General features: G+C 33.4%; 1 protein-coding gene and 1 long non-coding RNA gene across 10 annotated transcripts in view; one reads left to right on the plus strand and one right to left on the minus strand.

Annotated features, from left to right (window-relative positions):
- Evi5 (ecotropic viral integration site 5) overlaps window positions 1-18,020 on the plus strand; it is a 205,605-nt gene that overhangs the window by 47,306 nt on the left and 140,279 nt on the right. For 7 of the 9 annotated variants that reach the window (XM_048814448.1, XM_048814446.1, XM_015500836.2 and 4 more), the window contains exons 3-5: window positions 14,973-15,162; window positions 16,403-16,627; window positions 17,494-17,568. In XM_048814448.1, the coding sequence (XP_048670405.1) occupies window positions 14,973-15,162; window positions 16,403-16,627; window positions 17,494-17,568 (490 nt within the window). Of the gene's footprint in view, window positions 1-2,592; window positions 2,814-14,972; window positions 15,163-16,402; window positions 16,628-17,493; window positions 17,569-18,020 lie in introns of those variants that run through there. The other 2 variants (XM_048814449.1, XM_048814445.1) reach the window with 2 other exon arrangements.
- The window catches only part of LOC125620126, an 80,082-nt gene that overhangs the window by 8,751 nt on the left and 53,311 nt on the right, over window positions 1-18,020 (minus strand). The window lies entirely within an intron of this gene.

The following is an 18,020-nucleotide window of genomic DNA, read 5'->3' on the forward strand; positions in this document are numbered from 1 at the left end:
ATGTGTTTCTTTGCAAGCCTGATAATTTTTTATTGGATGGCTAACATTGTGCATTTTACATTATTGTGTTTCATTATTTTCCTATAGGTATTCTTAAACTTTGTTCTGGAATGCAATTAAATGACTTGGAAAGCATTTGCTCTAGAGTAGTATACAGCCTAGGAGTGTTAACCCTCTACCCCTGCACTGAAGCAAGACCCTTTTGTGTACTCTGCGCATTGTGCCTAGAAACAGGAGATTTTTAAGTCAGGCTGGTGGAAACAGGTATTGTTGCCTGCCTTGTGTGAAAGTGGCCACAGTTACAGCCAATCTTTTCTGGTGGTTCTTCCTTTCCTTTGGGTAGTTTCCTTACATGAGTGTACTGTTCAGTTTCAGCTGAATACTTGATAGAGATGCTTTGACAATCTCTAAAGATCTCTGTGTAGTTCTTTCCTTTCTGGTCTCTTGTCATGTGAACTCTAGCTACCTTGATCTAACTGTAATTGAGTACCTGAAGTGTGGCTTATCTGAGTTATGATGAGTCTCAGCTCCATCTCCTCAATTCAGGGAGTTTATTAGGTACTGTCTTGAATTTTCCCCTACTTGTGCCAGGTCCCAGAAACTTTCTCAAGGAAGGTAAGATGGCATTCACAGAGTTAATGTGAACCTCAGAAATTGTTCTTCATTATTGCCTGTTACCCACAGTCTTGAAAACAATTGTGTTCATATATTTTGTTAATTATCATTTGGTTGTTTCAGGTAATAGGGCAAATCCAGTCTCTGTTACTTCATCATGACAAGAATGAGCTTAAGAAGTTTTATGTTTTCCTTTGTCATGGGAAGAGTTCTGAATAACATTACAAAAGTTGATTTATATTATTTGACAATTAAGTTTAGGAATTAATACCATATATAAATATATTCTCTACTCAGCTTTAAAAATTCACTGTTGAGGTAATTGTTGAAATTTTGCTTTAAAGGGAGCTGTGCTCAGGTTTGGTACCTTCCTGTTGAGATAAAGACAGAAAATAGTGATAAAACAAAGTTTAAAAACTGGGGATTTTGAGCTTGGTCTAATTGAGCCACATAAAAGAGGACCTAATATCAGCCCATGCAAACCTGATGATAGAAATTGTCTCCTTCAGGTGATCATTTCCTAGGAATTCCTTTCAAAGGATTTTCTTTGGCTTTCAGCATTTGATGGTAAAGTAAGAAGTTGTGTATGCCACATGATAATTACTTGGTTTCAATGTGTATGTGTATTAGTTTTAACTTTTTATTCCTTTGCTTACTACATTTTAAAGAATTTTGAGCAAAAGTTTTGTTAAAGGTTTTAGGAAGAGATAGTTTTTTAACATGATAAGTAAATTGGCAAAGTTTCTTGGATAAGATGAAATTGGAAGAGGATCTCGAAAGAACAGAGTGGAGTGTTGGCTGTTGTGTGAAGGCTGTTATGAGCATATAGGTTCTTAGAGAGAAGAACTTGGCAGGGACCATTACAGAGAGCAAAAGGAGTTATGAGGTGGAAAATGTTAGGGGGATATGAAGCTGGGGCAGGACTGGCAAAGCCAAGCACTTACAGATCTCTCTAAAGAGTGTAAAGAAATTGTAAGTTTTGAGTTGGTTTTTACACGGATGAAGTAGTTTGCATAAAGTACAACTTCTGGTACTTGGTTTGTAAGTGATCAAGTTTGAATTTATCGTTATGGTTGTGACCAGAAATTGCTGTACAATTAATTGTACAAAGTACTATGTTAAAAAATTGTTTTAGGCAAAGTGTGGGTTAATGGTGAACTTGTTCCTGAGCAGTTCATAATTTATGCCTGTATGCCATGTGCTTAACTTTTATGTAAAAAATTAAGGAAAATTTCCTGAAATTGTTTAAAAATTTTCAGAAAAGAGATTTTGAGACTGGGATGTAGTTCAGAGGTAGAGAGTGTGTTTAATAGGCATGAGGTCTGGGTTTAATCCCCAGGCGTCACCCCCCACCCCCACTAACACAAAAAGTTTGTGAAGAAATAAAAGAAGGTTGTCACCCTTTGTTCTTGTGTGAACTATTCAAAAAATTCAATATTTTTGTGTTCAAATACTAAGTCACGTGTATGTGTATAATGTTTTAAATCATTAAAAGCCCAAATTCCATGGGAAGGATTTATATTTACAGAAAGGTTGAATGTAGAGATATCTTGTTTATCTTTAGGAGAACAATACTAGTGGAAAGATGTGTTCATCTAATTTTAATTAAAAAATGAAGTAAAATGACACCATACTAAGATTCAGCTCTCTTCTTGTTCTGTCCTACTACCTTCCCTACTAGTATTATTACTAGTATCATGTCTGGGAGAAAATTGTAAGAATAATAATTTAAAATTTCTCTGGCCATTTCTGTGATTTGTGATAAAGATGTGTAAGTTACATAACTAAAGTAAAAATTAAGGTAGATGTTTTTATTGGGATTTATTTTTTCTTTCCCCAAATGTAAATGAGACTATGATTGTGTTATGTAACTATTTTTAATTCAGGAGATATAAAAATGGCAATATTTTAGAAAACTAAAATTTAAGAAACATGAAGGTATGAAATTCTATATAGAAACTCTTTTTATTCCTACAGTTTTATTGCAGCTATTACATTTTAAAAACAAGAGCATGTGTGTGGCAACCGTGGAAAGATGTGAAGAAATGGTTCAGTGTGATGTCAAAGATCAGTTTGAAGAAAGTTAATAATTGATAGACTTAAAGTTGAAATGAGACAACCTTCCCCCCCATGTGTTAAATGTGTTTTCTTTTTCGTTTTAAAAATACAAAGGCATTGGCAGAGATGAATTTAAGGAGGTAAGTTTCAAGTATAATAGCAATGCATTTTAATTCAGAAGGGAAATGCTGCTAATTAAAATTTGAACACGTCATTATTTGTGTTGTTTAAATGTTTGTCATTGCAACTGTTTGTTTCCTTTTACTTTCTGTTATTTGGAATTCAATTTTGCTTTTTAGCTTATTTTTTGGGATAAGATATGATAATGAAGAAGTGGAAAGAGTTCTTTTAAAGTAAATGTATGTTATGGTTTTAAAGTTTGGTAAGCAGGAGTCTTTGATGTCAATTTTAAATATGTTTGTAGTTTACCAACATCTAGATCTGTACCATCCAGCATGGTAGCTACTAGCTATATGTGGCAATTGGGCATACAAACTGTTACTGTAGTATTCTGGTGTATAGTTTACTTTCTGTGAACACCAAATTTTGAATACTTGATTTGAAAAAATAATGTCATTAATTTAAAAAAATTTGATTACATGTTGTAATGACATTTTGATGATATTTTATGAAAATACAATATTAAAATTAATTTTAAATATGGCTACCTAGATCATTTAAAATTATATGTGGCTTGCATTATATTTGTTTGACTGATCTAGATGATGTTAAGTTCATCTTACATTTATAATTTTAGTGTAAAGTATTACCTCAGTTTTCCTAGGGTGCTCTCCATAAAACATCCAGCAACATAAAGGGAATGAAAAGCTTACAAGCAAAGTAGATATTTTCAAGTCTCTGTTAAAAAAAAAATCATGTATTTTTAATCATAGGAAAAGTCTTTAGATCTTCATTTGAACTCTCTATTCTTTTTCTTATCACTGAAGATTATTTAAATTTTTATCAGCTGGATAAAGTAATTTCCAAACCATCAGTTTCTGATCAGAGGTTTGGAATGTGTTCACCTTCTCTGAGCTGTCATCTGAAAGAAACAAACCAGGATAAGAAATGTGTTTTTCAGAACTGAAAAATCCAGGTCATTTTGGAACCTGTCTTTTGTGTTGTCTTGGAGTTGTTGCCTATGCTAATTCCTTGTTTTTTCTCTTATTTATCCTTTTCTTATTTCTGTTGATCTGAGACACAGATTTGTGCTTGATGATGATAAGAAAGAATGTGACTACTCTGTGAGTCAGTCATGTAGTTTTGCTATTGTATGAATGTTTATGTCCCTTCTAAATTCATGTATTGAAATTTAATCCCAAATGTGATGTTAAGGGGTGGGACCTTTGGGAAACTACCCTCAGGAATGGGATTAATTTACTTTGGACTTTTCAGCCTCCAGAACTGTGAGCAATGAATTTCTGTTGTTTATAAATTAACCAGTCTAAAGTATTGTGTTGTATTAGCCCAAAATGGAATAAAACAAGTCTTTTGTTACTTACTTGCCAATCTTTTAGCTGACAAGTTATCTTTCTCGCAGCATATTCTTATTCTGTTCGTTTGGTGTAACATTATAAGAAATGTTTGACCCTCATGTTTGAAAAGTTGCCCCTCTATTATAATAAGGCTTTTTGAAAAACTTAAGTGCTAGCATATTTAACTTTCCAGGTATTTTCTCATATAGCATTTTTTTTTTTTTTTTTTTTTTTTGTCTTTAGGGCTTTATAAATTCTCTTGGTAGCTTGAAAGTCACCAGCTGATATTGACCAGTTTCTGTAGTGTCCTGCTGTGGTATACTTAGGAAAAATTTTACCAAATACAATATCATATTCAAAAAGTTTAATGTCAACTGTTCACAAATAATTACCAAATTTCTATTTGTAATCTCCACCTTTCTTCTGAACTTTAGACTTGTTTCTTTAATTGCTGTGCTTATTTATCTATATAGATGTCCCCAAGGTATTTCAAACTACATACATCCCAAAGAAACCCTATTATTTTTCTTTTCCTCTTTTATATTTTCAGTCATAGGTTGAGAGACTTTTTCTTTGATCTTTATCATGTGCATGCTTTTACACACAAACTGTGCTTCTTTCTCACATGTTTCTTTCTTTCTTTTTTAATATTTTGTTTTACTTGTAGTTGGACACAATACCTTTGGTGAGGATCAAACCCAGCACCCAGCACATGCTAGGCGAGCGCTCTACCGCTGAGCCACAACCCTAGCCCCCTCTCATGTGTTTCTTGTGAAGTATGCACTCTACTATTTCCTTAAATAGGTAGTGCTTTGGTGAGAAGGTTTGATTCTCAGAGGCAAAGGTATAATGAAGCTTCTCTCTCTTGAGATCTGAACTACTCTCCATGGTGGAAAATTCCTTCATTCTCAACTTATTCCTTAGTCCTACCCATTAGAGAATTATAATACTTTCTCCCTACCACCAATTCTAGACTTTCTCCATCTATTTTTTATATATTTATTTTTTAGTTATAGGTGGACACAATGTCTTTATTTTACTTTATGTGATGCTGAGGATTGAACCCAGTACCTCACACATACTAGGTGAGCGCTCTACCTCTGAGTCACAACCCCAGCCCTATACTTTCTCCATTTTGATACTATTTGAAATCCAGCTGATGCTGTCTCAGTACCCTCATCTCAGCCAATGTACTGCTGTAGCCGTTTGGAACAACTGACCGTAGATCTGGAGCCACTTTAAGAGAAACTTGGAGTTGTCCAGTTAGGGAACTGAGGGTTATGTGTTTCCCATTTAATAGAAATCCAGCCTCTGATGTCTTAGCCTGGCACTGTCTGGGAGGGTGAACAGATCTGGTCTCTGAATTACAGTACAGTAGTAGCAGATAAGAAATGGCCACACAAACTCATGGGAAATGCCTTAGATTACAATGAACAGTATTACTGCTGGGTCAGTATTTTCCTTCAACCTGATGTTTTTTTTTTTTTTTCCTTCTCATTCATCATAATGAAATTGTGGTGGAATGGGAAGTGTGGGGTGGATAGTTTTATTTTTTTTTATAATAAATTCATGTAAACCGTAAAGCCATGTAATCTGGAAGGAGAAAAATAAATAACAGAATAAGTTTTGGATAGACTTCTCAATAATCCCATTACCATTTTCCAGAATCAAGTCTTTGGAAATAGTTGACTTTCAGGTAGTGTGCTCCTCTACTACTATGTCAGAGTATCTTAATTATATTAAAATTAGGTGGCAACCTGTTTAGGAGCCTCCCTGAGTTATTATCACTTTTAGCAATAAGGAATGAGAATAGTTGATTCTAAGTACATATTTATGAAGTCTACATATTCTTTTTTGGGGGCAGTACTGGGGAGCAAACCCAGGACCTTGAACATGCTAGGCAAACGATCTACCACTGAGCTACAACCCCAACCCCAGTCTCCATTTTCTTGAAGAATATATAAATTCTTTTCATGAATGCATCATTTAATGACAAGATAGGTTCTAAGAAATGCATTGTTGGATGATTTCATTGTTGTATTAACATTGTAGGGTGTACTTAGATAAACCTAGATGGTGGCCTGTTGCTCCTAGATTATACTGTATGTTATTACTATGCTAAATACTATAGGCTACTATGGGTATTTGTGTATCTAAACACAGAAAAGTACAGTAAAATTGTGGTATAAAAGATACAAAATGGGACATCCTATATAAGGTGCTTACCCAGGAATGGAACTTGCAGGAATGGAGTTGCTCTGGGTGAGTCAGTGGTGAGTGCATGTGAAGGTCTGCGATATTAGTGTACATCAGACTTTATACAAGCTGCACACTTTGGCTACTCTACCTTTATAAAAACAAATATCAATAAACTATAACTTTTGACTCTTATTTAGCTTAAAACAAATGTATTATACAGCTGCACAAAAATATTTTCTTTGTGTTCTCATTGTATAAACTTTATTGAATTTTTATTTACTTTTTAAACGTTTTTTGTTATAAACTAAGAAACACATACATTAGCATAGGCCTACTCAAGATCATTAGTTTTACTGTCTTTTACTCCATAACTTGTCCCAGTGGAAGGTCTGTAACAATAACATAAGAAGCTGTCATCTTCTATGATAATAATTCTGCCTTCTGGAATACCTCCAGAAGGACCTGCCTGAGGCTGTTTTACAGCTTTCTTTTTTAATAAGTAGAAGGAATACAGCTTCATGATAATAAGTATAATGTGGTAAATACATAAACCAGTAACAGTTCATTATCAGGTATTACATATTGTACATAATTATGTGCCATACTTTAAAAAGTTTTTAAAAAAATTAAATTTTTTAAAAAATTTATTTAAATTGCAAATGGACACAATACCTTTATTTATTTATTTTTATGTGGTCCTGAGGATCGAACTTAGTGCCTCATACGTGCTAGGCAAGCGCTGTGCTACTGAGCTATAACCCCAGGCTTGTGCCCTACTTTTATTTTTTTACAACACAGCACAATAGGTTGTTTTTTTTTTTTTTAATAGTATCACCAGAAACATGAATAATATGTTATACTATGTTGTGATGTAGCTGTCAATAGGTGGTAGTGATTTTTCAGCTCCATTATATAATATTATGGGTCCACATTATGTATTCAATCCATTCTTTGATCAGACTGTCATGTGACACATAACTGTAGTTCCTTAGGAAGAGACGTAATAAAATAGTTTAGTAGTACTTCTGCAAAATGTTCTAACTCTTAGGACTGTTTTTTTTTTTTAATTTTTTTTTTAATATTTATTTTTTAGTTCTCAGCGGACACAACATCTTTGTTTGTATGTGGTGCTGAGGATCGAACCTGGGCCGCACGCATGCAAGCGCGCTACTGCTTGAGCCACATCCCCAGCCCTCTTAGGACTGTTTTTAAATTTTTTTTTTTTTAGCTGTAGTTGGACACAATACCTTTATTTTATTTATTTATTTTTATGTGGTGCTGAGAATCAAACCAAGCGCCTCACTAGGCGAGTGTTCTACCGCTGAGCCACACCCTAACCCTTCTTAGGACTTTTTTGTTATAAAAATGCTAAAGTTTTTCTTTAGAAAGTTCTAAACTTCATTGTACCAAATCAATTTGTGACCTTGCTTAGTCCCCGTAAGTGAAAGAGAAAAAGTTAACCTCATCTGAAACTTAAGGTAAAACAAATGAGTCAGAAATAAATAGTTCCAGTTTTTAGGATGGCTGAGTATGTTCCAAACCAGAAATGATTAGAAAGGAACTTCATTGCACCAAATCAATCATAAGCAAGTTTGCAGTTGACAGGCATTTTAATTCACCCTAGAGTCACAAAGGAAACAACATACTACAAAAATAGAGAATTTGCATCAAATAATCTGTCTCAGGACTATGGCTTGAAAAAACTTACACCTGTAAGATAATAGTAGGGTCTGTGCTTAGGTCTGTCATGAAAATGGTGTTACATGTTACTAGGAACAGCATGGGGACTACACTGCTGCCAACATCCTGCTGCCAGGAGCACATCAGGCATATACATGAAGATGTATTTGAGAGGAAATGAACTTGAAGAAGAAACATATGTGCAATACTAAAAGAAAAGGGGTCTTGACCTAAGTTCAGCAAAAATACCCAAGTAAAACAAAAACAACTGGTGAGCTTTCCTTAGTCTAAACATTTATTCTTCAAAATGTGTCTCATCATAATATGGTGATGTTTCATAATTTCCAAATCAAGATACAAATAATTTTTAGTTCTACCCTTTTGCTTCTGTTCTCTTATATAGAAGCATTATATCTCATGTCAGTATACAATATAACATATAGTTAACATGAAGGACAAAAGCTTGCTTGGCCCTAGTTTGACCTCAGTGTAAAGAAAATCCCATGACTAAAACATTTAAAAACAAACCTAAACCAAAAAAAAAAAAAATAACCTTCATGCAAGACTGACAATTTAAAGATGGATGTACTGCCTGTAATACCAGCAACCCTGGGAGACCAAGGTAGAGGATCACAACTTGGAGATCAGCCTCAGCAACTTATCGAGATCCTATCTCAAAATAAAAATTAGGGCTGGGTTTTAGTTCAGTGGTAGAGTGCACCAGACTCAGCAACTTAGTGAGACCCTGTATCAAAAATAAAAATTAAGGGCTGGGGTTGTGGTTCAGTGCTAAAGTACTTGCCTGTCATGTGGGAGGTGCTAGGCAATTCTCAGCCCAGCAATCAATAAATAAATGTCCTTTGACAACTGAAAAAATAGAGTAAGAAGTCTGGGGATGTAGTTCAGTGTTAAAAAAAACCCTGCGTTCAATACCTAGTTACACCCCCCCACCACCAAAAAAGAAAAGAAAAGCACCATAGCTATACTACCAAAAGCACTATAAAGACTTTAATGCAATTCCTATTAAAATCTCAGTGACATTCTTCACAGAAATAGAAAAAGCAGTCATAAAATTTATCGAAAAAATAGGAGACCCAGAATAGCCAAAGCAGTCCTTAGAGAAGCAGGGGGCATCACAATACCAGACCTTAAACTATTCTACAGAGCCGTAGTAACAAAATCCTCATGGTATTAATACCAAAACAGACACATAGAATAGAAAACACAGAGACAAATACAGTTATCTCGTACTAGACAAAGGTACCAAAAACATTCATTGAAGGAAATAGAGCCTATTCAACAACTGGTGCTGGAAAAACTGGAAATCCATATGTAGCAAAATGAAATTAAACCCTTAAACTCAACTCAAAGTGAATCAAGGAGTTAGGCATTAGACGAGAGACCCTGCACCATCTAGAAGAAAAAGTAGGCCCAAATCTTTACCATGTTAGCTTAGGAACTGACTTCCTTAACAAGACTCCTAAAGCACAAGAAGTAAAATCAAGAATGAATAAGATGGCCAGCTGTCCCACTCCTTGGTTTATACTCAGAGGACTTAAAATCAGAATGTTACAATGATGCAGCCATGTCAATGTTTATAGCAGCTCAACTTGAAATGGCTAAACTATGGAACCAACCTACTTCAGCAGATGAATAAAGAAAACGTGGGGTGTGTTTGTGTGTGTGTGCACACAATGGAATATTAGCCATAAAGAAGAATGAAATTATAGCCTTTGAAGGTAAATGGATGGAACTGGAGAATATCATGCTAATAAGCCAGTCCCCCCAAACCAAAGGTCGAATGTTTTCTCTGATATGCAGATGCTAATTCACAGTAAGGTGGGGAGCTAGGGAAAAATAGAGGTACTTTGGATTAGTCAGATGAGAATGAAGAGAGGGGAGAGGGTATGTGGGGATAGGAAGGATAGTAGAATGAATCAGACATTATTACCCTATGTACTTATGTGATTACATGACCGGTATGATTCTACATCATGTACAACCAGAAGAATGAGAAGTTATATTCCATTTATGTATGATGTGTCAAAATGCATTCTATTATCACTAATTAAAACAAATGAAAAAAAATCCAAACTAAAACCCCTACCCTGAAAACTCATCTGCTTTGTCAAATTCAGTTGAATTATATTTGCTTTTTAAGTAATCTGCTTTAAAAAACAAAACCACCATATTAAAAACCAAAGCTACCACATCTGTTTTTGGGTTAGTATGTTACATATCATATTTAAGAAAAATTACCACAGTATTAATTTGCATAACACTCAAACTTCTGATCAGAAGGTAATCACAATTTTAAAAGCGTAGATTTTTTCAAATTGGCTTGTATTTTTAAAAAATATTTATTTATTTTTGGTTGGACACAATATCTTTATTTTATTATTTATTTTTATGTGGTGCTGAGGATTGAACCCAGGGCCTCGAATGTGCTAGGTGAGCGCTCTACCACTGAGCCACAACCCCAGCCCCTGTATTTTTTAATAAGTAAGAAATACAAACTATAGTTATTTCTACAGAGTAACACAGATGAATGAATAATGTGTTAATTCAGAGTCCAGTCTCTAAATGAGAAGAGAGAAACAGAAAGGCTTAGTTTTTCAGTGTATAGTTTGAGCTCTGGGCATGGTGGCACATGCCTGAAATCCCAGAGGCTCTAGAGGGTGAGGCAGGAGTAGGAGGATTGCAAGTTCAAAGCCAGCCTTAGCAACTTAATCCTAAGCAACTTAGACCCTGTCTCTAAATAAAATATAAAATGAGCTGGGGATATGGCTCAGTGGTTAAGTGCCCCTGGGTTAAATCCTCAGTTAAAAAAAAAAAAAAAGAATTGAATTTCAAATGTATATACATGTGTATAACCATAATGCCTATTAAAACTTAGAAAATTTCTGTAATCTTAGAAAATTCCCATCATCCCAGAGAATTTCTTTCTAGCAACCTCAGTCTTGTAGAACTTCTTTTCTGATTTTTGATTTGCATTTCCCTGATGAGTAGTGTTACTGAACATCTTTCATATGCTCATTGGCCATTTGTGTATCTTCTTCTTTTTTAAAATTTTTATTTTATTTCTTTAGTGGTTGATAGAACTTTATTCATTTATTTTTTATTTATATGTTGTACTGAGAAACGAACCCAATGCCTCACACATGTTAGGCAAGTGCGCTACCACTGAGCCCCAGCCCTAGCCCCATTTTTGTGTATCTTCTTAGGAGAAATATATTTTCAAATCTTTTGTTCATTTTTTTAATTGAGTATTTTTTAATGATTTGTTAAGAGTTCTTCCTATATCTAAATACAAGTTCTTTATAGTTTGCAAATATTTTATCCCCTTTAGTGGGTGGTCTTTTCACTTTCTTGAGATTAGCTAGTAAATTACAAAATGTTTTTATTTTGTCAAATTCCACTTCTTTTTTTTTTTTTTTTAATCTTGACACTTATGCTTTTAGAGTCATGTCTAAGAAGGCTTTTCCTATTTCAAAGTTATGAGGATGTACACCTGTATTTTCCTCTATACTATGTTTTTGAACTTTATATAAATAAACTCATATCATGCGTACTTTTTTGTACCATTCTTCTTTCATTCAGGCTAATGTCTATAAGATTCATTCATGTTGATACATTTATCTCCAGTTTGTTTCTTTGTCTTATGGAGAAGTATTGGCAATGAATGGATATATCATAAATTGACAGTTTATTTTTCTGGACATTTGTGTTGTTTTTGTCTTTTGGCTATTATGAATAAAATATCTAAACTTGGAACTGCAAGTTTTTTTTGTTTTTATATATATAATTTGTGTGTGTGTGTGTGTGTGTGTGTGTGTATTCACACTTACTGGGCCATATGGAAGCAAATTTTAACTTTATAAGGAATTGACAAACAGTTTTTCAAAGTGATTATATGATTTTATATTTTTTATACTGATTTATGAGAGTTATATTAGCTCCCATCCTGCCAACATTTGGTATGATGTCTTTTTTTAGAATTAGAGCCATACCAGTGTGTGGTTTTAACTTGGATTTCTCTAAAGACTAAATAGTTAACTTGGGGGCTTATTAGTCATTTGATTATCTTGTTTTAGAAAGTGTTGGTAAAATCCCTCACCAATTATTGAAAGTGTGGTGTTTACCTTTTTATTAATTTTAAGAGCCCTTCTTATATTTAGAATATACGATATAAATAAGTTTTGTCAGATAAATATACTGAGAATATTTTTTCTTGGTCTATGGCTTGTTGTTTCATTTTCTTTGTTTTTTTTAATTGTACCTTTATTTTATCTATTTATTTTTATGTGTTGCTGAGGATAGAACTAGGGCCTCACGTGTGCTAGCCAGGTGCTCTAACCACTGGGCTACAACTTCAGCCCTGGTTTTTTATTTTGTTAATGGAATCATTTGAAGTGCAGATTTTTGTGAAGTCTAATTATTTAATCAACTTTTTTTTAATGATTAGTATCTCCTTGTGTCTCATTAACAAATTTCTTCCAATCTCAAGGTTGTGAAGAGGTTTTCTGTATATTTTCTTTTAGAGGGCTTTTAGTTTTAGTTTTTGTATTTAGGCTTATCATCCATTTTGAATAGTATTTGTATATGTGATGTGAGATAAGGCAAGGGTAACATCCTTAAATAATGTAATGTCTTTATTTGGAATAATATTTCATTTGTAAGTATCATGGGATATGTTATTTCAGTGTTCTTTGAAGGTAAATTGCTTAGCTAACTTCTGTAACCCACCTATGAGTTCACTTGGCATTTCTGTTTATCCAGATAGTTACAGCTCAGCAATCTCTGAAACCCTTTATGTACTCCAAAAGTCTTCCAATTAGGCATTTTTAAAATCTGTACATCTATTATACCTCAAACTTAGGTTTAAGTTAGTATCATAATTTCCTTTGAACTGTGTGTGTCCCAAATGATGATGGTAATGCGGTTTAACTATTTGGCGTATACCAAACATATAGCCAAGTGAAATGAAGAACTTAGGTCCAGATATTTCAGTGATTTTTTTTTTCTCTACTTCATTTAGAAATCTTTAGAAACATAAAGAAAATTACTTAGTCATACTAATTTTTCCATAAGAAAAATTATGGAATTTCTGAAATAATATATATGGAAAACAGTGTTTAAAGCAAATAAAAATATAGTAATTGATGCTTAATTTGGCTGTAATACATTTTTATGTTTCTAGCAGTAGTTAGGAAATTTTATTTAAATTATCATTGCCATGAAAATATATTAAAATTCTCCTAAATAAGGAGAGAATTTATTTTATATTTGTATATATTTTTTTAATATTTATTTTTTAGGTGTAGATGGATACAACACAATGCCTTTATTTTTATGTGGTGCTAAGGATCGAACCCAGATCCCGCCTGTGCTAGGCGAGCGCTCTACTGCTGAGCCACAATCCCAGCCCCTATTGTGGTATTTTTTAATATGACATCTAAAACTTGGAAGTTTTTCAAACTTTTTAAACTGGGATTATAATTTTCAGTTTAATAAAGAGTTAATGTACTTTTTTTCTTTTTCTTTTTTGAGGTGTTGGGGATCCAACACAGGGCCTAATGCAGGCTAGGCAAGTGCTCCATCACTGAGCCATAGCCTCAGTCCACTACTTAATATCTTTTGTACTGAGCTAAATAATTTAAGGAATATAAGCGTGTAGATCCTCCAAGGGTGGTTCTATAACTGCAAAATAGGATTTGACTCGTGTTTTCCCTCTCTCAGTTTTTCTATTTCATAAATTAGTATTGCAAGCATTTTTTTGTACCTTAAGCATATGCCTTTCTGAAGGAGGTACTGGAATTGAGTGGTAGGTAGCCATGTTAAAAAACAAATAGATATTTTAGGACCCTTATTATTTGAATTATTTATAATCTACATCTTTATAGTTATAAAGCCACATTTCCAGCCTTCCTTTTTGTATCCTGTGCATATGTAAAGAAAAGATGAGTTATGAGTTATGAGTGATAAGTTATGGACTGTATCTTTGAAATTACCTTAACGCATCTTTCTTTAGAGAAGAGAGCTAAAACAAGGTTAGATACTCAAAAGACTGCTGGGGTATTAAGAGCAACGAGATTCCAGTTTCATTGTGGAAGCCTAGTGATGAATAGCAACTATTGACTAGAGTTTGGGAAGACCGTAAGGATTGTGGAGATTGGGTGAAATCCCTCTTCATCCTTAAAGGAAGAAGCTCCTACTTAGTGTATCCTGTTTTTACTGTGCGGGAATATGGACCTGATTCTGATTTCTATTTCTTTTTCAAGAAATATAGTTATAAATAGGCTGTATGTATATACTTTTTTTTTTAGGCAGATTAGGTATGAATATGTGAAACAAATGAAAAAAGAGACTTGGCTAATTTCTGTGGCTCTGATTACTTTTCTTAAAACCTTGGTCATATTGTAAAACATGAAAGGATTAGTAATTCCATAAAATTTCTTGTACTTCTCCCAAGCATTATTTTTTTCCTTGAAGCCTACCCAACCACTTTTTACATTAGATTTACCCTAATTTGATTTTTTTAAAAAGATTATCTCTCACTACTTTGTTCAGATGCTCTCAAATTCCTGGGCTCAAATTATCCTTTTGCTTCAGCATCCTATGTAGCTGGGACTATAGGCACCTGCCACTGTGCCTGGTTCTCTAATTTGAATTTTTAATGGAAATGAAAGTAAATTACAATGAGACTAATTGCACAAAATATTTAACATTATTTGCTGTTTCAAATTTTGAAACTCCTGTACCTAGGTAAGAAAAAGATAGTGATTATTTTATTGATATCAACCAAAAATTATTGAAATCATGTACATTATTAAAATTATCTTAAAACAATTGTTAAATCATGGTAGTCAAACTCTAAGTATCATCACTCCTTCACCTAATATCACTGTGAGATGAGATATTCACCAATTTTTAATTATGTTTTAGATTATTAGAGACGGATAGTAAGTCTTTAAGATCTGTAAATGGGTCAAGAAGAAATAGTGGCTCCTCTCTTGTATCAAGTTCATCAGCCTCCAGTAATCTCAGCCACCTTGAAGAAGATTCTTGGATTCTTTGGGGAAGAATTGTTAATGAATGGGAAGATGTGCGCAAAAAGAAGGAAAAACAAGTTAAGGTATTCATGTTTTTTATTGAAGTTTTTTTCTCTCACCCCAAAGGGGTATCAGGTATGGATTATTAGAGAATTAGAAAAAAAGTCAGATTTTAGTGATTTCCAAGCTCTGTATAGTGAAGAAATCTGCTTTTTATGTTTTCATTTATTTGTGTTTCATGGAATTTTTTTAAAGTATTCACTGAAAATTTTATTATGTCATGTACATTGTCATATAATTTATAGATACTATGTTATTCAGTTCTCTTAAAACACTGCAAGAAAAGTAGCCTTTAAAATCCCATTAATAATCCCATTTTACAGTAGAGAGACTGGGGCTTAGTAAGTTTGACTAAGTATCACTAGACAGTGAGTGGCAATACTAGGACCCTAGCCAGGCTCTTATTTTAAGTGATTTCAACACTAAAATAAGATAATTGGAAATCATAGTGTAAACTATGTATCATTACTTTAATATTTAAATACCATTTTCATATTTTCTTAGCTCAAAGGAGTAATTTTGTTCCCCCAAATATTCCAATTCTTCATGGAATTTTTACATGTAGGTATCAGTTGTTATAGAGGTGCTGAAAATGGAAATATATAGCCGAAAATTTTTTAGAAGTTAAATTCTCTAATTTTATTATAATTTTTGTACTTGGAATTGAACCCAGGACTTCATGCATAAGCAATCTATCACTAATCTAAACCTCTGGCCCCTTTTATTTTATTTTGAGACAAGATCTCCTTAAGTTGCCCTGGTTGGCCTCAAAGTTGTGATAATCCTGCCTCAGTTTCTCAAGTAGCTGGGATTACAGGTGTGTGCCCATGTCCAGCCAAATTCTCTCATTTTATAGATGCAGAAGTGAAGTTGTGACATCATGCATTCTTGAATTATCAGTATTTTTCTTTTCTGCTTTCAATAGCAGTTCTAAATGTGATGGGTATGGTGCCATCATTCATAGCTCTGCAGGCTGTCAAGTCCTAAATAATTTTAGAGGCAGAATTGTTGGTGAAATGGCCAGAATTTATGCATGGCTTTGTAGCACATCCTCTCCCCATAACCAGAAAAGGATATACCCAAGAGCAAAATCTTATCCTTGGTTAAAAAGTTTCCCAGTTTATTTTAAAACCAGCTTCGTGAATTGATAAAAATTTCCACTCTACTCCAACCATCCCTCACCCACCAAATAAGTCTTCTTTGGCTTGCAAATGTGAGACTTATTAAATAATTCAGATTTAAAATTTTACTTTTCTTTTTTAGGAACTTGTTCGTAAAGGAATACCCCACCATTTTAGAGCAATAGTTTGGCAACTTTTATGCAGTGCACAAAGTATGCCAATTAAGGATCAGTATTCAGAACTCCTGAAAATGACCTCACCTTGTGAAAAACTGATCCGGAGGGACATTGCTAGAACTTATCCTGAACATAATTTTTTTAAGGAAAAAGATAGCCTTGGACAGGAGGTTCTATTCAATGTGATGAAGGTAAGTTCTGTTTGTTCATTTTTTAAATGAAATGAATTCTCAAAAAGTTGAAATTATACATTTCCCATGATAAAGCATGAAATTCCACATAATCAGTTGCTTTGGCAACAAAACTGATTTTAGCATAATTTCTACTGTAACTTTGCTGCTACATTTCTGTTTAACTTAGACAACTTATTAGAAAATTCATCACATTAGTTGAAAATTCATTCACATTACTTGACAGGAAATAAAGTAACATATTAATAATTACTCTACTCCAACCTACTCATAGAGAGATCCTTTATGAAAATGGACAGTTCACTTTATGTGAGGTTCATAGTCTAGGATTCAGGTTTCTCCCAACATGGCTGCATTCATGTCAGCAAATTTTTCTGTTTGCAGTGGCTTGAATTGTTAAGGGTTCTTAATAAAGATTTTACCTAATTTTTTTCTTCAACATTGCCTTTTCCCTTCCCTTAGATTCTTTTTATTCCAGCTATCTTTACGAAACACTGGATTTCTTGTTAAATCATTTTAATTTTGCTTAAGCTTTATCATAACCCTACTCTAATTTTATCTTAATCAGATACAACTTTTAGTTGATTTTAAAGCTCTGTTACCTTACTGAGTACACATTCCTTTTTTTCCTTCATCCTTAGCAGCTATTGCTTTCTAATTGGAAATTGTCAAATGAAAATTTTATGTAATAAAACATTTACTCTTAAAATATTTATAGGATAACATCTACAACAAGTAAACAAGATTTTTTTTTCTTTAAAAAAAATTGACTTTTAATCAACTCTTTCGCCAATTTCAGGTTTTGGGAGAAGGAAGGTCTAATATACCATGTCAAAATATTTTGAACACCATATTTTACTTTTTAGGCATATTCTTTAGTGGATCGTGAGGTTGGTTACTGTCAAGGAAGTGCTTTTATAGTTGGATTATTGCTTATGCAGGTAAGTTAATACAAGTATTAAATGTCTAATTAAGTTCTTTATTAAGGTTGGATTGGAGGGTTTAAAAAGCATTATTTTTATTAAGTATAAGTGAATATTCAGTTTTTTTCCCTAAAGTCTAATTTGAATAATAATATTTTAGTTTGTACTTTGAAAGATGAAAATTGTTGAAATGATATATAATAGTGTCTTTCATCAAATGATATATTTTAAGGGTGTTTTAAAAAAATCTTTATTTATTTTATTTATTTTTTATGTGGTGCTGAGGATCAAACCCAGTACCTCACAAGTGCAAGGCAAGCGCTCTACCACTGAGCTATAACCCCAGCCCCTCAAATGATATTTTAACAACTTTTTCTTTTTTGTGGTGCTAGGGATTGCCTACTCTGTACCCATTGACCCATATGCCCCACCCCTGAACTTCTTGATGCATATAGTTATACCATAATGTT

Source organism: Marmota marmota, unplaced genomic scaffold, assembly GCF_001458135.2.
Source record: "Marmota marmota marmota unplaced genomic scaffold, marMar, whole genome shotgun sequence".
In the NCBI taxonomy this organism is placed as follows: domain Eukaryota; kingdom Metazoa; phylum Chordata; class Mammalia; order Rodentia; family Sciuridae; genus Marmota; species Marmota marmota.